The 25464-nt window shown below is 40.1% G+C and overlaps 1 protein-coding gene across 6 annotated transcripts in view; it reads right to left on the bottom strand.

The window, feature by feature from the left end:
- Positions 1 to 25464, bottom strand: part of znf827 (zinc finger protein 827) — a 74488-nt gene that overhangs the window by 31423 nt on the left and 17601 nt on the right. For all 6 annotated transcript variants that reach the window (XM_079897436.1, XM_079897439.1, XM_079897437.1 and 3 more), the window contains exons 2-5: positions 22251 to 23462; positions 19696 to 19868; positions 18605 to 19094; positions 7212 to 7439 (exon numbers count right to left, since the gene is read on the bottom strand). In XM_079897436.1, the coding sequence (XP_079753562.1) occupies positions 7212 to 7439; positions 18605 to 19094; positions 19696 to 19868; positions 22251 to 23462 (2103 nt within the window). The remainder of the gene's footprint in view (positions 1 to 7211; positions 7440 to 18604; positions 19095 to 19695; positions 19869 to 22250; positions 23463 to 25464) is intronic.

Genomic DNA, 25464 nt, shown 5'->3' with positions numbered 1-25464 from the left:
TGTTATGCTAGTTAGATATTTGACAATTTGTATGGTAAAAGCCTCTTTAAGACATTGTGTCACTAAATGCATCTTTTTTATATAGCCTCAAAGCACAACTACTTTTGTAACAAAACCAAGAAATTCAACCTTCAACAATAAATGTCATTATAATTACTGTTGGATTTCCAATCACCTGCTGTAAACAATGTTTTTATTATTAAGCATAATCCATAGGTATTCATGTTTTGAGAGGACTATTATGGGCTAAATGTAGCCCATTTGTAAAAAGGTTGAATATTTGTCAGTTACTCTGTTATTATATGTTTTTGCATTCCAACCTATGCCATTTCTTAATAATTAATGAACTATACATGCAAACGAATGTCTTTGGCCATTGGCCAACTGCTGATTTTTCAGCGTTTCATGCCACAACTTCCTTTAAATCAGCTAGTCCAGAGGTTCTGAAACTTTTCAGGCCAAGTACCACCATACAGGTACCACCTAGTCACCATCAATGATCACCCTAAAAATATTTCAGCATTGGTCAATTACAAATCTTTTCAGCATTGGTCAATATGAGATCTTTCATAATGGCATATTCTAACTAATATCAATATTCCTGTATTTCTGACAAAAAATCATCTCATCTTTTGACTGGCTCTTTGCAATGGAAGAGCCCTGAAAAAAACACTTGCACATTTATAAGTTTTGCAATCCAATTCAAACACACTTCCGGCAAATTTAGATTTGCTCTGCAAGTAGTCTGGCAAAGAGCTCCTTCAAGCCCATTTCTAATCCGTCGAAATCGTGGCACCAATCAGAAACGGGCTTTACACGATGACGATCGCTCTGATTGGTTTTAGGTCTATCCAATTGCATTTGAGCGACGTCCGTAGGTGAAGCGCACCAACTTTTAAATGCATTATTATATTCAAATTGTGCTACTACATTACTCTCAGAAACAATAGGAAATTAAACTAGATTTAATAGAGGATTTTAACTGTGACAAGATGATTGACAGGGCAGTTTACGTGACAGGATGCACGTGACAGATCCGTCCGATAAAGATGACGAAGTAGTATGTCCCAAAGCTTGCCTACTTTTTTAATACACATTCAAAAGTAAATACCTTTTCTTCACAAAAAGAGTATACTTTTATGGCGTAGTGTAATTTAGGCGAATTGGGACGCAGCATATGGCTTTACACGATGACGATCGCTCTGATTGGTTTTAGGTCTATCCAATTGCACCCAGAGGCATTTGAGCGACGTCCGTTGGTGACGCCCCTTTGGAAATGAGTTATTAATGAAGCTTTGCCAGACCATAACTCAGTTACTACTGAGAATGGTCTGCTTTTAACCAGGCTACTAATAATTAAATGTAATCTTTAAACTTTCCCTGTTTATTTAGAAGCAATTGAACTGCTCTGTCTGGTTTCATTATTGATGTCCTGGTCAAAACAGTGCTGAATCCAGAGTTTTTCAGTGAGGTCAAAAGCAGACCACTTTTTAAACTCACCAGCTCAAAGACTTTAAGGTCAAACAATAATATTTCACCTTTTTGTTGATCGTCTCAGTTTTTGGCTGTTTCCTATTTTTTGCACAATAATAAAATAGACAATATACTGTGCAATGTGATGGCATTCCACCATTTGAGACCCTATGGACTCATAAATAAGATGTTTTTCAAACTACACTCTTAGGCCCCATCCACACTACTGCGTTTTAGTTTAGAAACGAGGAATTAAAACGAATATGATCTCCGTCCACACCAGCGTTTTAGCTGCGTATTAGAATTGATCTCCGTCCACATTATAACGACTGAAAACACGGATCACGTGACCATTCACCAGCACTGGGCATGCGCGTGCAGGTGTAAACCTAGAGACTTTCAAACATAGACTGTAAAAAAATGCTTTCAAACATCAAAATGTAATTTATTAATATGTATTTGTGTCAAAATTACATATAAACATCTTTTCTTATTCTATTTTGCCTGGAAACGCTTCCAACACACGTGCATGTCACATGAAAAATAGGCGTCGGTTCTATTTCTAGCATGCACGCGTTTACCGCGCGGCAGTTTCTGTAAGAAACTTCTGTAAGAAGTTTACTGGTACTGAATATTACCTGTGTATACTCCATGGCTGATGACACCCAATCATAGAGCCGAGCGTGAGCCTCTGCGTCATCGTTTCTAAAGTCGTCCGTTTTGACCCATCTTCACTAAAACGCCCTCCGGAGATTCAAAACGCAAAACGGGGTCAGCAGCGTTTCTAAACTTCTCCGTTTTAGGTCTTCGTTTTTGCCGTTTTAGTCTGGACGGGAGGCGCAAACGTAGCAAAAGGTCTCCGTTTCTAAACGAAAACGCAGTAGTGTGGATGGGACCTTAGATGCTGCATTTTCCAATGCTAAAAAAATTTTGCTGTCAAAATACATTTCTTGAGTAATCAGTTCTAAATTTCAGCTCATTGGATTCCAGCTCAACTAATTCCAATTTTGAGGTTGGATTTGTGAGGTCACGGCCACTCATCAGCCTTCCGCAATATCTCTAGATGGCAAGGCTCCTGTTGTTTTACTCCTGAGCTCTGTATGATGCCTCTAATTGGCTTTCGGTATAATAACAAAGGCCAAGAACCTGGCAGAAAAGATGAAGAGATGACCAGGTCAAGAAACAATTCCCTTGAGAAAAAGCTGCAATTGTATGTATCTCTACCCGTAGGGACAAATACAGGTTGCGTTGTGGAGGATGAGGATGGCAGTCTTCTCTAAGGTCCTGTGTGCCCCCCCGGTGCAGCACCACATCATGGTCCATCTGTTGAAACCCAGGAACCATCAGTGCAGAGGGACTAACACGGCAGTGGTAATTAGCCCCAGGATGCAAACAGCTACCATCAAACAGATGTGGGAGAAGTCGACACATTGTTAACTGGTTTTAATGGGGGGTGGGTGGGGGAGGTGACCTACTTTTATTTGCGTGTGATGCAACACCTCAAAACGGGAAAGCTGCTATCTACACTGTTACCCCCCTGTTACCACACTGTTTAAAAAAAAAAAAAAAAAAAAATGACTAATGTCTTGTCAGTGCTTCCATTCAAATCCACTTTAACTTTCTCCTCGTTTTTTGTTAATCACTACAAGTCAACCAGGGTCCACCTTTCAGATGATGTGACCATGAACTTAACATGAACTTAACACGTGAACAATCCCCTTGTAGCAACCTGGGAATAAGTTTTGTGATGGTTTTGTGCCTTGAAAATCACATTGCAGCCTTGACATCATTGAATTTCTGTTGTGCGATGTTTGCAGATACCATAAAAGGAATTATAAGTGCCATAAACTGAATCCTAATGTTGCAAAATTGTCCGTGATTTCTCTTATTAAACAGCCTTTCTTTCCAAAGTAAATTAAAAAAATAGATCAATTCAAAATGTTTGTTTAATGGTAAACATGTTGAAGATTTGGCAATAGGCTGTTGATTAATTAAATGATAAGCTTTTCCCCCACAAAAGCAGCATAGTGAAGCCTCTATTCCATTGACATTTATTTAAAAATAATTCTGTGTACCAGTGTTATGCTTTTTTTTGCTAACCTTTGGAGGCTTGCCTTAAAGCGGCTTTGATTTGGTCCGCCTGTTGAGTTGAGTATACATAGGACCCCAGTGGGTAGCCATTTGTAATACAGATAGCTATCAAACAAAAATGAATATGTATAAAAATGTGTCATTGAGTTATGTAGGGTAAAGACTAAGGTAGTAGGCTAATCAGTCAGCAGGCAGTGTGCTAAGCTAGAATGCAGAGCAGTTAGCTTGCAAAACCTAAGCTAACTAAAAAAAAATCTTCACAAAGAACAAGAAATTTCACAATCAAAACACAGGAGTACGGAGGAAACCATGGAAGAAAAAACAGATATCATGGCCATGAATTTGTTCCCTCATTTTAGTTAAATCATGGCCGTGTTGTCCTAATTCATTCTCTCGCTTTTGTTAAATCATGGGCATGCTGTTTTCGTTCTCGTTCTCTTGTTTTAGTTGAAGCATGACCATATAGTACTAATTTGTTCTAATTTGTACTCATTCGCTTTCCCCATCACATAACAGATCAGAAAAGCACTTATTTTAAATAAAAATGAAGAAACTATTTGAAAAAGTGGAAATAAGGTGTCTACCGTGTGTCTAATAATTGAAAAAAAGGGTTTATCGGTTAGGATTAAGTGTAGGGAAGGCTTTATTGTCCCAATAAGGCGGTATCCATTTAATAATTTTAATAAAAATAATAATTTACACTCTATGTTATTATTGCATACCGTTTAATGTACAACAAAACTGAGGTGCAAATAGTATCTACTCCTATTTTTACAGTGTAAATGGAATCTATCGCTATTTTCACTTAGTGCAAATACCTGCTGCCTTCTTTTATATTTAGAACGGTTTTTAGAACTACCGGTATATCTTTATCGTTATATAGTCCTCGGTGTGAATGTTAAAATATACTTTTTAAAGTCTTCTAAAGTTGACCTCTAAAATATTGAAACAGGTTTCATTTGGTAATATCATGCCAGGGAAGCTAAATGTAAAGTTCTACTTCTCGCTGCAGTTTCAGCTGACATTCTACATTGCCGTCTGTTGTTTTTAGAACAATGCAATGGCGAGCAAGTCAAGTATAAACACTTAGTGAGCGCAGTGAGTTGAATGCGTAGCCTAAGTTTGCGGAGATTTGCACAACAGTGTCAAGTCAAGTGAAACTATGCACAACCACTACAGTACACAACCCCCATTGCATTTCACGTAAAGCCATGCTAGATGGCCTTAAGAAGAGTGAGGGGGTTTCTGAGACATCAGCAGAGCAGTGTGCTTATGAGCAAATGAGCCAGACGGAGATGACCTTCCCCTAAATGACCTCTCAAGACTGCACCACTGCATCACACACACAAGACCACAGACGATGTCATTGTTTCCATGGCATTGATCCCCAGCTTGCAGCTAGCGGAGCGCAGCTATTTAGATCCACTTGGTTGCATGTCTGCATGCCGTTGTGGCTGCGCTGAGAGAGATCTGTGAGGCCATGTCGTGTAAAACCGCTTCAGCTTGACAACAAACAGGCTAATTGGTCCCTGTTCCTGGCCTCTGGAGACGGAGAGAGAGAGAGAGGCTGAGGAAACACATCCTGGAGGTGGGGTGAGCGGGTAAGAGGCTCTCGCTCGTAGTAGTTCTAATGTGGGAAGTCACGGAGACCTCTCAATGAGCTTTTACGCACACTCATAATGCTCAAAAACAACATGAGTGAAGCGTACTCTCTCGCTTTCTCACGTCTTAGTGTTTTCCATACTCGTATATGCTCGGTTCTCTACTTCACGCGCACACTTTCACTCACTCTCAGGGGAAACGTGACCTGGGGCTGTGCAGTCAGGAAGCACACGTGTTAAAACCAGCTCTTTCTTGGCACGGCTGAGTCACGCTGAAGTGTAAGGCATCATGGGGAGGGAGCAGCAGCAGCAGCTGGTGTGTGGTGCCCGTCAAATACGCTGCTTTAGAGTGAATCACTCCCTATCATCCTCTGTAATGGACTACTCTAGATATCTCTCTCATGCTCTCTCTCTCTCTGGCAAGTGCTTTTCTCACTCAGTTTCTGTTTGTTTCTCTCTTTCTCAAGCCCTTTTATTACCTTGCAATCACGTCTAAAACCCCACCTCTGTGATCTCACAATTATTGTTTCTCAAGACCTGATGATAAAGAACTATAGGGTTACACAAAAAAGGAAGATGTGGTTAATTACAAATACTTTAAAATGGTCAGTTTTCATTGAATATTGCACACAATTATATTGTTTATTATAAATGACTCATCATTGCATATTATTTTTTATTTTTTTTTCTTTAGTTCAGATGGCATTTATTAACTCCCTCGAGCTGTATGGATTACTTTTATGATGAATGGATGCACTTTTTTGGACATAAAAACAAGGACCGCCATTCACTACCATTATAAAGCTTGGAAGAGCAATGATATTTTTTAATATAACTCCGATTGTGTTCATCTGAAAGAAGATAGACATATACACCTAAGATGTCTTAAGGGTGAGTAAATAATGGCGTAATTTTAAATTTTGGGTGAACTATCCATTTAACATCCCTCCCTCCTTGTAAAGACATCTTTTCTCTGATGATGTGTACACTGGCAAGATTTGAGGTTTTACTAAAATTTATGTCACAATCATGTTGATTTTAAGACTATCAATATTAGGTGAATCTCTCATGATTCAATTCTGGATTCTGATTCATGGAGTCACTCAAATGATTCCTGAAACATCTACATTTTCTGTTATTGATTACTCTGCGGTACAAAGGCAAAACAGTGACTACAGATTTTGTCCAAATTGGGTTCTGATAGGAATTAGGTCTCCAGTTAAAAAATTTAACCATTTTTTTAACCCAGCTCAAAGTAATATTATAAAATTAAATAGCACTTATTTTTTTGGAGCTGTGGCTTAGTGGTCCATTTCAACCACGTTTATACACAAAGTGTATGTGACAACAAACTACTTTTTAGTCCTGAACTTTTTTCAATTCCTTTGTATTGTAGAGTTCAAATAAAGATTGGACCAGCGGCCCAAAACAGCAATCAATGAGTTTATTTTGGCAGAGGACTGACCAGGATAAAAAGCACATTGACTGAACAACATAAAAAGGAATTGACCCTCTTCCTTCTGCCCAGAAAACATGAGTGGAATGGACAGCAGCAAGTCAGAGAGGGAGGGAAAGAAAGAAAGAAAGAAAGAAAGAAAGAAAGAAAGAAAGAAAGAAAGAAAGAAAGAAAGAAAGAAAGAAAGAAAGAAAGAAAGAAAGAAAGAAAGAAAGAAAGAAAGAAAGAAAGAAAGAAAGAAAGAAAGAAAGAAAGAAATACAAACTAAAGACAAAATTTACCGACAAACAAGAGCAAATTTAAACGAATGCAGGATTTAATGATGACCTGACAGTGTTTTACATAATTTGACATTATTATTCTATAACCTTTGTTGTACTGTTGCATTAAGGTTATTCTAAATATGACCTAAGCAATGTGTCAAAGGAAATATACAGAGAATGTAAAGCACACACATCTCTTACACACACCCACTCACTCAATCCTCTGGCCTTTGAGTTTCCTCAACAGTATTCGTGAATTCAACCGCTGATAAAACATGCCTGAAAATACACACACATGAGCACATGAACCAGTATGCATCTGCTGACCTGAGAGCTTCATAAGCAGTTCAGAAGCCACTTTGACGTTGATGTCCTGGCTGAGTAGGATGCTCTTGCCCAACATCGGGCTCCCCTCCTCTTGCTGCTTGATGGCCCCTGGGGGTCCTTCTTGGCAGAAGCTGTAGCTGGGTCCTCTCTGAGAGCTCAGGGGCTCTTCCGCCTGGGGCTCCTCCTTGACATAGAATGAGCCCTTTAGGGCCTCCTTCTGGTTCGCTGCTGTGGGGCAAAAAAAAAGAAAAAAAGACAAGCGAGGGTTTTGAGAACTACGCCCATGTTTTTGTTGATATTTTAATGTGAAGGGTTAAATGATATCATCCATAAACGTGACTATATTCCATGTCTTCTGAAGCCATATGATAGTGTAAAAAAGAGGGTAAAAAAAGAGGCTCCTTTTAAAACAAGTTATCTGACCATTGTCATTTATTAGTTAGTCACGTTTAAGCATCAATGCCGAAGATGATTTTAAGGTTCTTATTTATATTTGCTTGCATTAATAATCCTTTTTAGCAGTCTGTCTTTAGCTTCTCAGAAAGGATACCTTCTGAGAAGACAAGATAAATAGATTAAGAAGCAACATGGACATGATCTAGAATAGGCCCAGCAGAAACAATTTCCCAGGCATTTTTAAAATGAATATGGACTATGTTCTTTCTGAATCATCAAACAGTGGGGGCATCTAACAGTGTGTTTAAGGTGACTGTCTGTAATTGTAAAGAAAATGATTAGTAGTGATATATTTCTTCTAGTTTTCTGGCCAGTTTAGATGAAAGTAAGACACATTTCTTTTCTCACTCAATATGCTATAAAAGTGGGCCATTTCTAATCAGGCTTTAATGAATAATTAATATTAAGACATGGAGCCCACTCTTATCAGTGCCAAGAACAGAACACAGGCCATTGGTTATTTCTGACTCACTTATTTTTTTGTTAATGAATCCAATGACTGCTTTTGTTTTTATACTCATCTAATGATATTTTCTTTCCCTAACATTATTGCTAACCTTTGTGCAATTTTCTTTTTAAAAAAAAAAAAAAAAAAAAAAAGTAATACATTTCTTCCATGCTAAAAATATGCACTACCGTTCAAAAGTCTATAGTCAATAAGAATTTTTAAATGTTTTTAATCTTTATTTTTAATGTTTCTTTTATGCTCACCAAGGCTGCATAATTTGATCAAAAAAATGCAGTAAAACAGACACTATCAATTAAATGCATCTTTGGTGAAGAATTCATTTCTTTCCAAATGTTTGTTCCAAAACAGTTGGGTTTAGGGAGGAAAACAATGAAATCCACACACCTATTATGCAAAATACCTGTACAAGGAACAATCAAACATCAAAGATCCAGGTCAAATGAGTTTAAGTGAAGGGTTACGTTACAAAATGTGCACTGCGATAAACCAGAAAGTGTTCATGGTGCATAGAAAAAGGTGAACGTGCACAATGGATCAGACTAAAAGCCTTTGAATTTGCAATATGACTAGGTGTGCGCCTGTGCGGACTCCTATTTGTTTCTGATTTAGATTTTAATTAAAACATGATTTAGTAAATTCATTAAACGTTTTCCTTGTGGATATTGTTGGCTGGTACCCACAATGCAGGTGATTTCAGGTTTTAATATCCTTTTAGGGACATTTGTTCCCCTCAACACAACACAACCACAAACACGCACATGCTTGTTTTGTATCTTCGTGGGGACTTTCCTTCGACTTCTATTGCTTTTATACTGAGCTGATGATACTTTCTATTTATTAAATATTTTATTTATCCTATAGAAAACAATTGTAAAACTAGTTTGTATACTATAAAAGCCAGATGTGTTTTTAGTCCTCATGGTCTATGTGACTGTGACAAAGATCAAGCGTATCTGAGAAGTTCATGTGGCCACTGAGCAGTTTCTGCTTAGTGGGGGATTTTGAGTAAACCACAGGTGGCTGTGAAAGAATAAAACCACTATTATGAGGTGACATAATGTCATGTCACGTGGAGGCGTCTCGCCTCTGGGAGGGAGTAGATTGTCCTTGGAAAATGCTGTATCTTGTTTCTGATAAAGGGTTGACCATCAATTGGCAGGCTTCCACAATTAGTGAAAAAGGCGAGAGATGAAAGACTTAATTTTATGAAACAGGAGGGGTGAATCTTGCCAGAGAATTAAGTCAGTTGGTTACAGTTGGTAACAGATAAGAAAAAGCCATCATCTCGGATATGTTGCTTTGTTCATGAAAATCTTATTTTGACATCTGGAATTCTGCCTCTCGAGCTTCATTTGCAAGAAAAAGACGACATTTTTCCACAACACTATCCCCTACTTTAACCGTACCCCAATCTCTAACCCTCTCACAAACCATTTAGTATTTTTACGTATAAATTAAAACATTATTTAATTGTTAAACGTGCAGTATGGAAGGCTGCAAGAATATTGCTTTGGTAATTGTGTGAGTTGGGCTTCTGCTCAGCTCTTTAGCACGGAATAATATGATGGTTTGAGGCACACCAGTGCATCGTAGTTACAGGTGATCATAATCAGAGCAAATGTAACTATTTGTAATGTAAATGAATTATTTACTATTTGGTGGCATATGCCAGACATCTCAGATTGCTGCTACGTGACTGTTTCTAATACAAAAGGCTGAGGGAGTGATGGCAAATTTGACATCTTTGTCTCTTATGACCAATGTAATCTGTCTCTCAATATATTTTCCTCTTTTGGAAAGTCAAAGAAATGCTGTCATGGATTTTATATTTGTTGTAGTTTCCGCTCGCTAAGTTTACCCAAATATGACGACTTCCGCTTTTGAGAACCTTGGAAATGTAAAAGGGTCGTTGTTGGCTGGTCACCACAATGTAGCTGATTTCATGTACTATACACACACACACGTTGGGTTTTCATTCCATAGACACTGATTTTTATAATGTGCAAACAATATATTCTATCCCCTAACCCTTCACCTAAACCTGCCCATCACAGAAGATGTTATGCATTTTTAGATTTTCAAAAAACATCACTTAGTATGAATTATAAGCTGTTTTCCTCTTGGAGACCAAAAAAAGTCCCCACAAAGACAAGGATTTCAGATATTACTTGCCATCTTTGTGCCCATAACATAGGGAATACCAGGACCACACCCACACACACACACACACACACACACACACACACACACACACACACACACACACACGTTTTAAAATCTTTCATTAACACACACTCTACATTTACTGTACTGATCTTCATATCACACTATTGTCTCCTGTTCTGTCAGTCTTTTCCACTTAAGGGCCTGCCCCTTCTTTTACCTCCCTCCCTCTCTCACTGTTCCTCCTTTCATCTCCCTTACAGATCAGCAGTGATCACTCACCCCTTCTGTCTCTACCACACTCCCCTCAGCAGTCATCTGATCTCCCCCCACCCCAAATCCGAGTACATACACCATCCACAACAGCGCTGATCCTTCTCATCAATCTACACGCGTTGACCGCCGCCTCACTCCGATGACTCTGATTAATGGTGACGTGGATCTGCGACAGCACCGAAGGTAAAGTCAGGTTAGGGGACAGGACATGACTATGAGCTAAAGATCGTCAGGAGCCATTGGGAGAGTTTGTGACCTTCACGTGAAGAGTGCAGGCGGTGAACGAGGTGGTGGCGGGGGTGGTGTATGTGGTGGCACCGGCTGGAAATGTCACCAGTCAGATGTCAGCGGACGGACTTAGCGTGGTCCGGTCAGCACCTGGAAGGGCATCCTCTAATTAAGAGCGTGTCGGGTCGCGTGTCCTATCAGACAGGGACAGTGCGTGCGGCACGCGCACAAGCACCCTCTCTTTCGAAGACATGCAGAAAAGTACAAGCTGGAGACGTGAGCGCGGAGATACAAAGTCACACCACTCCGGTGACCTTTCGGTTTGCAGCTAAAAATAGAGCAAAATTTCCATTCGAATTCATGTTACAGTGAGTGTTGAATAATTTATCAGCTTAATCCGCCAGCCAAGTTTGTTTTTTTTCCCTCATAAGGCATGAATATCTCCAAAATACCAAAATTAAGCTCAGTAAAAATGAGCACTTTCCGTTTACTGACTGTTTTATTAGACTTTCATAAAGGGGTAATCCCAAGTGCCTATCTTGATATGTCAAATTCTGTTCTGTCATCACATCATCTTTTGCATAATTTCCTCTCATAAAGCTACCTTGGAGATCTTGAGTGGAAGCTGCCATCTCTCTAGATCTATTCACACAGTCAAAGTATTTACAAACAGGTGTGACTCGAATTGTGATCATACGACAGCTTGCAGGAGAGGCTCAAATACTGTCTGTATGAACAAATAACTGAAGTCAAGCCCCTTTTCTATTCTCTTGATTACTGTGAACATGCTTGAACCATAGCGACAGTGACCAACGGATGTATCAAAGATGTCAACTTCTATAAACTGTTAAGTCTCACAGCTGGGTCCAATCAGACATCAAACCTTTATGACTTTCTTTATTCTGCGAAACACAAAATGAGATATTTTGAAGAAAGTTAGTATCCAAACAGTTTTGGTTACCATTGTATGGGGGGAAAACACTGTGACCGAGACAGCTATCTTCTTTTGTGTTCCACAGAAGAAAGTCTGTAAAAATCTTGTAGTTTGTGCACCTTATCGGCGTTGCGTTGTGTAGTATGAGTGCTGTTAAGACAAGACGATGACAGACAACAATAAAACTTGTGTGAGCACCATGGTGAGTCATGCAGTCTCATAGTTCTGTAGTGTGAGCTTGCCCTCAGTTGACACGTAGTTGCAAAGTTATTTATAGTTAGTAGAATGTCTAAAGTCGGGGACACACTTAACGACTGTAAGGCTGATTATGAATGTAATTAGATACGACTGATCATGCCCAAACGCAGCGAGTCAGAGACAGTTGCGTTCAGTCTGTGTTTAAAATCTTCTCCAGTCGTTGGAAACACTCTGTAAGTGTGTTCAGTTCAGCCTTAGAATGTTTCAGCTAGTCGTTAAGTGTGTCCCTGGCATTAAGTGGACTCGAAATAAAGTGTAACCAGAAAGTCATACAGGCTTGGAAGGACATTTTGGGTGAACTATTCCCTTAAGTATTACAGAGCCATTTTAGACTTAATTCTGCAATGTAACAAAGATTTAAAAAAAATGTAAACCAATCAAATGAAATAATAAAAAGGATTAATTCATTAATTAATTAGTGAGGGAAACATAGCTTCAAGCGCTACAATGTGATCAACTGAACCAAGTAAATGTCAATTAGAGCAGGATGATAAATGTTAAAAAAAAGAAGAAGAAAAAAAAGCCAGATATTTCTGGTCTTTGGATGACACTAAATGTTTTGAAATTGATCAATGACACATTGCTCAGGGTGATTTTTTTCAGTGGAGCCATAATATTTATGCCAGATAATATAATATAATATAATATAATATAATATAATATAATATAATATAATATAATATAATATAATATAATATAATATAATATAATATACAGTATGATAAAAAATCCAGTTAAAATAATAAAGGCATGTTTTTAACATTTTTCACTAAATTAGTTTATGGTTAAAGGTTGTATCAGTTATTTCAGGCCCAATTTTTTTTTATCACATTCATCTAATCTTTCCTAACGATCCGCTAACTGCCTGCCCTATAAGCATGCCGTCAAAAAACCGCATCTCTGTAGGCAGCCTAGGCTCTGAGATCTGCACACAAAAACAATCAAAACCAAAACAAATAGTGTTCCAACCAATCACCGACAGGGGGAGGGTGTTGTGAGGTTTTGAGCCAACTTCTTCTTCAGCTCCGATTCGCGTGCAGCCGTACACGAGCACAAAACCTCACAACACCCTCCCCCTGTCGGTGATTGGTTGGAACACTATTTGTTTTGGTTTTGAGTGGTTGGTGAAACCAATTGTTTTTGTGTGCAGATCTCAGAGCCTAGGCTGCCTACAGAGATGCGGTTTTTTGACGGCATGCTTATAGGGCAGGCAGCTAGCGGATCGTTAGGAAAGATTAGATGAATGTGATCATTTTTTGGGGCCTGAAATCACTGATACAACCTTTAATGTTTTATTTTAATAATTAATGTTTAATTATATCTCAATATTCACCATTAAACCGCAATTTTAAACTAAATAAAATGCCATACAGGACTTATGTGAACCCATCTGAGTGATGGTGAAAACCAGTTACTGACGATTCATTCAAATGTGCATACAAAAGAACTTAAGACCTCAACAAATTAAATGTAAGACTTCATTAAGAATGTTTTTTCTTTGTTATGCCATTCAAGTTTGAAAAGTGAATTCCAAGACACTTTTTAACATATAAGTGAGTCACTTTGGTTATAGAATGGTTTTGTCACTTTCATTTATCGGAAATGAACGTAAACATATTTAGCGCTCTGAACAGCACTGACAATCATATTCTGCTTCTGTCTGAATACAGCCTCTCTCTCACCATCTCTACTCTCTCTCTCTCTCTCTCACTGTGACTGGAGTGAAGCCCCCGGTCAGTGTTACATCAACACTGGGGCTATCTCTGCTCTCGCCGGTGAGGCTGTCATCTGCCGTTGCTGTCACCTGGCCTCATTTTTTATTTTTTTTGCCTCCTCCTCTCTGCGGGCTGATTCGTTTCTCTGCTGGGCGCTTATCCAGTACCCTGTCACCTCTCACTCTGTTGCAGCGGCCCACTATTGGACCACTTCATTAGCTTTCCACCTCTGTCATGCAGCTCTGCTCCCAGCTCTGACAATTGGTCATCGCCCCTGTCGAGGATGGCTTAACGTGGCAGGTTAAGGGGCCAACAACAGCCAACAGTCTGCTACGGTAGAAAGGCTTTGCTACATGAAGCAGCAAGGGTGCAACTACACATCGCTGGACGCCGGATGCGGCAGGGGTCACTTACGAAAGCAAGTGCCACATGGTGAATGTGAGAAATGGCAGGCAAACCTCCATGATGGGAACAAATGAATGGAGAGCATACAAAAACAATGGGGATTGAAAGCAAACTCCAGTTTCCACTCGTTCTTTGGATTCGCCAATCACAATCAACACCTCTCACAATCGTTTTAGGCAATTATTCGCCCGTGACCGGAGTCACACCCAGAGTCACTTTCTCTGAGAGAAAGAGACAACGTGTGAACTGTCATTATTGAATTAGGTCCAGCAAGCACGTGCAGGGGCCTGCATTTCAAAGCGCTTCCCCCGGCTTTCATCTCCAAATCAAAATGTGTATCGCAACTGGATGGCTGACAGACGTGTCAGCGTGGAGGAAAATCAAAGCGGATTGGTCTGAAACTCCAGGAGAACCAGGCAGTCCAAAGAAATGATAGGCCAATTATGTCAGAGGTCAGTGAGAGTTCACCTCATGTGTGCATGAGCATGTGCTTCGCCTGGGGAACTCTAAAAGCAGTAGTCAGCTATTTTACATTTCATTCTTCATTTATCTATAGTTAATTCCCTTCCCATTATTGTTTCTTTTGTGTCTCTCTCATACACACACACACACACACACACACACACACACACACACACACACACACACACACACACACATATACACACATAACACAAATCCACATACACGACACACACAAATCCTGCCCAATACTGCTCCAAATGATGTATATATGAATGCATACTAAAGTAAAAAAAAATTATAATATAAGTCATTATCCTTTAAATATAAGCCACAACCTTACATTTTACAAAAAAAATTATAGATATGTTTTAAAGATGGAGCTTAACCGTGAGAAGCAAAAAAAAGGATGCATGTCCATTTGCAAAAAGGACATACATTAGTGAGTGAATGAGTAAAGTTTATAGATAAGTATATACTTATCAAATCCAAATTATGCACAGAGGAAAAAAGGCATCAAAGTGAATTAAACAGCACATGCACCTGACCAGGCAACTCACACGAAACTATGTACTTATGACAACTTGGCTTGAGCACATTTCCTGCAGCAGTTCTGTGACCACTGCCATTTTTCCCATAGAAATGCATTTGTTATTACTGTAAAGTAACTTCAATAACAGATCAGACTAATCGATGATACAATTTTGACATGATAAGCAGTCTTAAAAACATGATTGTTGCTCACAGTCTGATGTTAAGTCCAACTTGTCTTTGAATTGTGTTTTGATAGCTGCATCGGAGATGCTTTAGAGGAGATGACTTACACGACGCAATTTCTCAGAGGCATTTTCAGCATCCTGACAGTTTCAGCACAACACATGAGAAGTGGCTCTTAGATAATCCTTGTTAAAGTACCACTGCACAAATCTAGATAAACTACTTAACTGAGGACTATCTGACCCAGAAGTTTTGCTTCTGTAGAGGAGCATCCAGCCAACAAAGTGCAACAGTGAACTTCCAGAAGTGAAAACTCCAATCATTTTCTCCATAGGGAAATTTATTTTGAATGATAACTTACGAATGTTTAAAGTCAGATAAACTGTGAGTTCAGAGGTTGTTAATCGATGGTACATGCTTTTGTTGAAGGCATCTGTTTGCATTATTTCAACTTGTTTGAATAATTGTGTTTAACAGTGGAATTCGTGAGGAAAAACTTCATTACATGTGATGCTGTACAGAAAATTACACCAATCAGAGTCGCATAAAGCAAACCCTGCCAAAAGAGGTTCACTCCCATGAAGCACTGCAAATTACATAATTGAGTTAGTCTCCCTATGCTCTCAAAATACTTAAATATATATAAAGGGTGAATTCAGGTTGACTGTGATACTTTTCTCAGTCATCTCAATGGCAAAAAGGGTCTCAATCAACCTGAATTAATGAGATTGTGTAATGTGACCATTTATCCTATCGTACCGAACTCCAAAACCGAGGTACGTAGCAAACATTGTAATTATATTTATATGCATGTTTTGCAATAATCTTAAAAATATATTGTTGCTACAGATATAATCAACAACTTTACTATAATTTACTACTACTAAATCTCTCCATAATTTTAATTCGATGATGTTGTCTTCAATGCTTCATGGGATTGTAGTTCTTTCCCTCATTAAAGTCTTGTACTTTTGTCTTTTTGTCAGATTTTCAAATACTTTTTTTGCTTCAAATAAATCTTTGTAATGTTGTGATTCATCTTGTAGCTAGTTGGCTTGGTTCATGGCTTTTAACACTTTAACAAAGACTTATGGGAAAAATGAATGTGGAAAAAAAATATTCTGGAACCAACACCACTGAAAAGGTGGGCAGTATAGAGTGCACTAATGCTCCATCTCCTACATGGAACATCTTGCCCCTTTCTAGCAGGACATGTCCACTATGTTTCAACTCCTAGCTTTGCAATGTTGAGGAGTCTATCTGGTCCTCTGGGTCCAGGAACATAGTGCCATGGGCGACAAGGGGTCAATGCAATGAACGCAGACTGCACGTTCCACCAAGACGGAGATGAAGTTAACTAAGCTGGAACAGTCCCTACGCATCCAGGCAAGAGGTCACGCGATGGAGTTGAGGGCGCTAATCATTTCCAATTACGGATTCCTTTTTAATTATGAATTATGCATGAATTTTTAATTAATCTAATGTTCCGATGGTTTTCATTTTTTTCTGTGCCGAGATCTCAATCTAATTACTCTGCATTAAGCGAGGGAGCAGCGACCCTGTTGCCAACCTTCTGGGTAACCCTTGGTCAGCCCTCTCGGATCAATCTTGCTGCTGTCTCACAATTACCTATACTTTCAGCGACAACAACATGTATTTAATGGTCTAAAGTTTGGAGTTCTATTACATTAACAAGTGTAATTGTGAGTTTTGCATTTTAACAGCTAGATTTCACCTTTGCCCCCAAACAGCTTATTAATTTATACACTCAATATTAGCCTGAGCATTAAAAAATTATGATACTGTCTATAACACTCTTCATTTAGGTTTAATTCATTAAAGTTAGTTAGTTAATACATTAGCTAGCATGAAGTAACAATGAACAATACAGCACTGCAACAACAATACAACAAAGCAACACCAGCATTTATTTACAGTATGTAGATTAATGATGATGATAATAATAATGATAATAATTTCTGTATATATTAATATATTTTTAACATTTCAGGTTGTATAAATTAACTTTAACACACTCTACTGTTCCAAATCTTGGCATCCTTAAGGTTTTTTAATGTCTTTGAAAGAGGTCTCTGATGCTCACCAAGTGTACATTTACTATTTGATGAAACATACAGTAAACAGTAATTTGTTAAATATTATAAATTTTTTTTAAATAACTACTTTCTATTTTGATATATTGTAAACTGTAATGTATTCCTGTGATGTCAAAGCTGAATTTTTGGCATCATTACTCCAGTCTTCAGTGTCACATGATCCTTCAAAAATCATTCTAATTGATTTGATTTGGTGCTCAAGAAACATTCCTAATTATTATCAATGTTGAAAACAGTTGTGCTGCTCAATATGTTTTTGTGGGAACCATGATCAATTTTTTTTTCAGAATTCTTTGATAAATAGAAAAGTTCAAAAGAAACGCATATGTTTGAAATCATTTGAAAATAATTAGGGCTGTCAAACGATTAATCGCGATTAATCGCATCCAAAATAAAAGTTTGTTTTTACATAATACATGTGTGTGTACGGTGTATAATTATTTTCTATATATAAATACACACACATGCATGTATATATTTAAGAAATATTTGCATGTATATACTGTGTATATATATTTATATTATATATAATTTATATTATATATAAATATTGTATATATAAATAACACATTTTCTTAAATATATACATGCATGTGTGTGTATTTATATATAGAAAATAATTATACACCGTACACAGACATAAATTATGTAAACACAAACTTTTATTTTGGATGCGATTAATCGCGATTAATCGTTTGACAGCCCTAAAAATAATGTAAAAGTCTTTACTGTCAGTCTGGAACATATTTGTCTGTTAATTCTTATCAATCTATAGAGAAGCATCCTCTGTATCAAGAAAAATGACGCTGAATTAATGCGTAATGCCTTCAACAAGGACTATAACATCAAAAAGTCACTGACTTATGTCTTTCCTTGGACATTCTTTATGGTATCCTTAAAAAAAACCCACAGGATTAGGAAGCAAGATGGTATAGTACAGCAATAATAAACAGGCTCTCCATGGTAGAGTGGTAATTGGGGTTAAGAATTAATCATGCAGACACAGTCCTGCAGGATCTTGGCTTTGGATTCCCATCAAGCAAGCCGAATTTTACTTCTCGCCTTTGCCAACCCATATTATATTACCAATTCATTCATTCTAAATGCAAGAAATTATGGATAAATCAATCATAATCAAGCATCTAATGCCATCACATTTTACAATGTGGTTGTGGTTAACTGTGATGTCTTACCTGAGAGCTTCATGAGGAGGTCCGTAGCCGTTTTGGTGGTGATATCTGGGCTGAAAAGCGAGGCAGCTGTAGGTCCAGGCCCTGGTGGACTGGATTTGAGCCCCGACAGATCCAGAGAACTACTGCTGCTACTGGGTCGCTCCCTACACAGGGCAAAGGGAGACATCACAGACACATCCCTCTCTTGGGGTTCCTCCTTGATCTGGACGTGGTTCGAGGGTTCATTGGGGGAGGCCAGCAAACGACCGTCGGGTTGGCTCACAGTGGGAGACGTGGAAGCATCTGTGTTCATGACCTGGTCGCCACCGTCCCCCATGAGCAAGCCCTCGCCCTCCTCCGTGTCTGTGCCGGGTTCTTCTTTGACTTTGAGGTCGGGACGAGGGAAGTGCTGATGGCAACGCATGTGCAGCTTGAGGCTAAAGTGGCGGGAGGATGTGAAGGGGCAGAGCTCACACTGGAAGGTCTCCCCTCGGTCTTGGTGCTGATGGACCTGAGATGAGCAACAGGAGAAATTAGAAGAAAGTGTGGAAATGATGAGCAGGAAGCATAGCAAACACGAATCCTCATCTTCTCTATCAATTGATTTGAGTGACAGTGAGAATATACATTTGATATATATTTTTCAATTATTTAAATAAAGATTTGTATATATTAAGCATGATTTATTTTTTTATGAGAAATAATGCAATAACACTTCAAAAGCAAAGACTTCTGTCCAGTGTGAAAGGCCTCTCGCTGCCTCTGATTACTGTGGGCTATAAGCCAATGATAGGCTTAGATTCAATGATATCACAATCAATAATTTGTTGACTTCTAAAGGCCCTTTTTATAATGTCTATTCGATGTTTTCAATCTGCTACTTCCTTTGAATTACCTTAATTTAGGGACTTTTCTCTGCAAATATTTTTAAATGTGATTAATTGCCATTAATTTTATTATTTGCCACATCACGTAATTAATTTGATTAAAAATATGAACTGACAGCCCTAATAATTTTGCATCGTAAAAAAAAAATTCTGCACCTAGAGACGTTATGATATTTTGTCATGATTTATGGCACAAGCATTTCTGCTCTCAACGATTGAAGTCACCTTCATGTGGGATTTGAGATTGTCTTTACGAGCACAGCGAAAGGGACAGAGGGGACACTGGTGGCTTTTTAAGCCCGTGTGGATCACCATATGTCTCTTCCAGTAGCTCTTTCTCTTGATCACCAGACCGCATACCGGACACTGAAAGGGCTTTCCTCCATCCTCAGGAGAACCTGCAAAAAGAAATAAATAAATATCATTTTAATTTATACTAAATGTCTTTATTCAGTCTAGTTGCAAACACAGAAATGGGTATTCTAGTGCAGTATTCTAGTGTTTACATCGAATCATTAGCACATTATTAGATAGCCCTTTGGCATCAAATAGCATGTAGGCTAAATAGCCTTTCACTCTTGTCACCCTTGCATCTATTCGTGTGAATGAGATAAAAATTGTGAGTTATGATTACACCGATCAATGCCAAAGACTTCTCACAAAGGAAGCCAGACACAAGGATGTTTTTAGTAAGCCGATTATTGTTGTTGGCTCCATATCCGGTGTCCATTAGGGCTTAATTGGTCTTATTAGAAGCTGGCATGATTGCATTACAAATTCTATGAGGGCCTGTCAGGATGGCTTCATAAGTATTCCAGTCGTGTTCCTCGAAAAACATCTGGTAATCAGTGTTTGGTGAAATTACCGCGCTCAGGCATTCATTGACCCAGGGTGTAAAACTTCGAGACTGCCTATTTGCAACAATAAACCACCATCTGTGGCTCAACCTCTCCCGGCGAGATCACTGTGGAAACCACTCGTGAGGTAAAATGACTGAAGGTCTTTGGTATCAAGGGAGAGGAATAAGAGTCGTTAGCTGGTGTTACAAATTTTAATGTCCATTTGGTATTGTTTCATTACTGAATAGATCCTCTTCATGTGACTATCTTACAGATTTCACATACAAAAACACAAGCCAGGTGAACCTCAATTATGGTTTTAATTGAGGTGTTCTTATTTCCTATTTAAAATGCATAATTTGTAATCTGTCATATTATTGCCGTTTTACAACATATTTAACTCTCTTGTGATTGTGACTCTGACATTATTCTCTTCGTCTGCAGCTACTTTCAGTCAATCCTGATTCCAAGCCACATAAGTTCAAAAAATTTGTAAAAGATCAGCCATATCTCTTAGGCGCTCAACCCGGAGGCTGTGCTGAATGGAAACTCTGATGGTCGTGCCGGCTCTGGAGCCTGACCTAAATTCTGGGGGAATCTGCTGAGATGGTCTCCGACTGTTCGGGCTATGGGGAGCACACACACTGCCGGCCTCCGTTTGGCAGGCTGCACATCCGCGGGAGATGAGCTAGGTCTGAGAACGTGCCGCCAACTCCAGCAAACCCCCACTGGGCTAACAGACCTTTCCCAGATTCTCCAGCCAACCTCTTGCAGACGAAGCATGACCTTATGGCACTACTAAATCACTACACAGTGCATTCTTCAGTGGTGTAATAATCAAACATTTAGGCGCTGTTACCTTGAAAAATAAATACGGTTAAGGAATTTTTACATGTAAAAAAATAAGATAGTGGGTTTAAGATGATTAATGATGCATTTTCACGGTTACTTATTTTCAGCATTTTGTGCAGTTAATAGAATCTGTCGTAATGTGTATATATATATATATTTTATATACTTCTTCCCCATTTCGATGTTCACATGCGATTTGTCTGTTGTGCTAGATGCTAGACAGGCTGAATGAAAATGCAAAATCACTCTGTAACAGTAGTTGGTGCTTATAGAAAAGCAGCTGGTTTCTCCGGTTCAGATTTTTGATTCGCTATGGTGTTTATCAAACAACACTAAATACAGAGACCAAGAGAATCGGTTCCAGATTATTCCTCTGCTATTCACTTTCACTTAGCAAAAATTATGTTTGTGAGTGCCACCAATTCTTAGTTTTATGTAACAGCAGCGTCTCTAGGCATGTGACCAAAACGTATTGGTTGTCCAGTTTTCTTTGCAGTACGAAAAGAGATTAGAACACCTCTTTGTAAAAAAATTAAATAAATAAAAAAAGTGTTGACAGCATGCAAATGTTCATTTCGGTTTGAACTCTCTGATTAACAGATGTATTTAAATAAAAATGTTTGTCGCACCAAATTTTTCCACAGAATATTCACCATGTTGTGAACAGGCCCAAGTAGAGACATGAGCCCAGCTGTCAGACGTTCTCCCTTCCCGGTCCGAGGCACGAGGAGTGGTGTTTTGTGGGCATGGTGGCCAATTAGCTGTGACACATGCTTTCTGATATGGTGGGTGCTGGACTTGGTGGGTGCGGACACCATTGCACGTCCATGAGACTGGTCTGATGTGGGAAGGTGAACTCTGCATTTATTAGCTTCAGGTGTGCCTCATCAGGAGAGCCTGGCAGCTGGGTGGCATAAGAGGAGGTAGCGTTCCGTCGTAATGAATAAAACCTTAACCCTCTTGACAATAACTACAGGAATACAATTTTTAGCTAGTGTGGTTTTTAGTGTGATTTATCCTACAAAAATATCCTCTCAAAAACACACCCTAACAAAATGGCGTGTATCTATTTTAGGAACAAACTGTTACCTGCTTGACTGCTGGGCTTGGCCCTTCCCTTGGGGATTGTTGGCAGCAGAAGATCCATGGCCTGGGTTGGGGTGGGCACCTTCTGGTTCCTGTCTAACAGGGGCTTGACATCTTCGGAGGCTCCCAGTACTAAAGCTGACTCTTTCTTATCAGCTAGAAGGTTCCCTGCTGCTCGCGCAGCCACCTCCTTTAGCAGAGCTGCCGAGGAGGTCATGGAAACCAGAGAGAGAAAGGAGCCAGCTGAGGGTTGATGCTCTGATGAGCCCACCTGCTGCTGACTTCTTTCAGACACTTTCTTTGAGAGGGCAGCAAGCGTGGAGCTGGCTGACTGTGGACTGAAGGGTGAAGCAAACGGTTCAAAGCGCACCGCATCATCAGAGCGAGTGCCCAGGGCTGCCATTGAGGAGGAGGTGACCGAAGAAGATGAGGAGGAGGAAGAGGAGGATGAAGACGCAGAAGTGGAGGATGCCACTGTGCTCTTGTCTTGGAGCACGGCGTTGGCGGCTGCCTTTAACTTTTGGATAGCCGAGTCTGGTGATAGGCTGCTGCCGCTGGGTGCCGAGCAACTAGCCGATGGCCATTTATCTGCAACGCCTACCCATACAAAGCCACTGCTGCCTGAGTTAGGGCCGTTGCTGGGGCCGTACGGGTCACAGGGCTCTTGCTTGACAGTTGCTACAGACGCGGGTGATGCAGAGTTCGAGTTGCCGCTGTTGTTGCTGCTGTTAGCCAGCCTCCTCGCCAAGGCACTCAGCTGTTGTGCGTGATGCGAAGACGCAGATAGTACCAAGCTGACCGGAGGTGACTCTGGTCCTCTGCCCGTTCCACGCCCGGTCAGCTCCCCTGCCTCTAGCTTCAGTGAGCCAGCCTCCAGGAGACGCCGCAGGTTGCTGCTGAGGGGCTTGCTCAGGGCCTGGCTGGAGTCTCCGTAAAGAGAGGACACCATTGAGGACAGCGTGTCCTGGGTCGAGAGGACCCCACTGTCCAGCCCCAGAAGCTCCAGGGAGGCCCGCTGAACCGGTGTCGGGCAGCCCAGGGAGCTCTCTGCTGAGGTGTCGTGGTCTGGTCGGGGAACATTATCCGGGGAAACTCGCAGCTCATCTTGCACATCACCATAGGACGATTCAGAGGGGCTGTCTGAGGTATTTCCAAACCAGCTGTCCTCCTCCACTGACCCACCCTCTGGCCCTCCATCCTCTACCGTGTCCACATCTGTGAAACAGAAATAAACATGATTTATTCAAATGCTTTTTCATCAAGACAACTGATAATATTTTTTTTAACAAGCATAAAATATATATATATATATATATATAATGGCACAATTATTATAAATACTGGCAGTACTGTCCTTTCAGCCATCAATTGACCTTTTCCAACTGACTTTTCTCATTAGGACCAAAATGGATTGTCTAAAAAATATGTTCTGAAAATATGACCAATATTATACAATCAAGAGTTGTCCTGATGAGTATCTGAGGCATCCCTCACAAGGCATACTGGAATAACTTGCTTTCTAATCTTTTTTCAACCATATTTTTTTTCTAGGGTCTAAAGGAGTCTAGTAAAAGGGTTACCATGGTGACAGGCCCTTCCGGGAGGCTAGACGGCAAAAGATTAGGGTAATGGAGGTTACACAACTGGATTAATATTCATGAGCCTGCAGATACCACAAGGGAGCCAATAAGGATAGGGTTAAGGTCACCAAGGGTCATTAATATACACTTCATGTATCAATATTCATAAGCAAAACATTACAGCTTGCCAGACAAGGGCGAACAAAGAATGTGAATATTCCTGATACATATTAACAATCCCTCCACAAGAGCATGTCAGAAAGCAACAAGCCTAGATGAGGAAGGATGTCAAAACTTATCAAGTGAGGGTTTTTTCTTTCCGTTCACTTGACCAAATTAAATCCTCACACTTCGGTGAGAGTGTGAGAGAACCAGGCCCGGAGACAGCGGAAAAAAGGGCTGGGGGCTTGTGACATCGGAATACGATCTGTAAAAAAATTCATTTGAGCATCTTTTCTTCGCCTTTTGCTAGCACACATAAAGGCTAGTCTCACCTTGCCGACCCCGACATAAGCCTGGCGAGTAAGCTTTCTGTTTACAGGGGAAAGAAAAAGCCGTTGCTTGGCAACGGTATCCCGTCGACCCGTAGGGATCATTACAGTGAACACACATCTGGCCAGCACTGCTTACTTTGGTCCAGAGGGGTGGCAGCCGCCACGACCCTGTGCTACCATGCACCACGATACCAACAATGCAGCAGAGCATGCTTTAAATAAAAATAAAATAAAAACCAGACAAACACACCTTGCTGTGCATGCCAGTGTGTGCAAGTATCCTTCTGACTTCCCGTACCTCATTGCTAAACGTTTGAGCACATCATTGGGGCGTCTCACTGACTGAGCTCTCAGTCACCTGAGCAAAACAGTGAAGTATGTGAGGCATGACCCATTTCCATGTGACACCAGGGACGACGGGCAGTAATGGCCATAATGTTGTTAGTGTGAAATGGCTAGATTGCTGACCAGAGGTCTCTGAGGCAGTGGCAGAAACTCGGACTGAACTCTGCTCTCACCACGCTAGGTTAAGCTAGGCTGTGCTACGCCCCGCCACTTTTGTTCCTAGCAGCACTAGAGCGGCAGACGCAGGCAAGGCACTCCGTGGGCGGCCTGACATTTCCCAAGGTCACGGATCGGGCCCCAGTTCCGCATGGCTTTGTCTGAAACAACCCCCTGCCACTGAAATGCACACACGCACATACGCACTCATATGTGGCTTGAAAAAGCGGAACAAAACCCTGGTAGTTAGCTGCAACGGCAACAATGCTATCGCATAGCAACAAGCCTGACAGTTTGGGACAAGGGACAAGATACTGGCCGTCTGCCTTTGAGAGGTTCGTTTAATGGCATAATGGTGAGCATGAATTTGTGTGGCCAGAAAAACAGCTGCAGAAGGCACTGTGGTCCAGATCTGTTATCAGTCACTCACACTGAGACTTGGTGCTCGTCTCTCTTGAGGCTAAACTGCGCTCATGATTGTTTGCTGCTGCGGACATGACCCTACAACCCTACAACCACAAGTGCTAAATGCAAATCATAACCTCAACAAAACACAGAAAGAAAGAAAATTGTTACATTCAGGCTTGGAAATTAACTTTTTAGCCTTCCAGCCAGTCAGATTTCTCATAGCAAATTTAGTAA

The sequence above is a fragment of the Squalius cephalus genome (genome assembly GCF_949319135.1).
Source record: "Squalius cephalus genome assembly, chromosome: 2".
In the NCBI taxonomy this organism is placed as follows: Eukaryota; Metazoa; Chordata; class Actinopteri; order Cypriniformes; family Leuciscidae; genus Squalius; species Squalius cephalus.
This window is presented reverse-complemented; position numbering and strand designations above follow the sequence as displayed.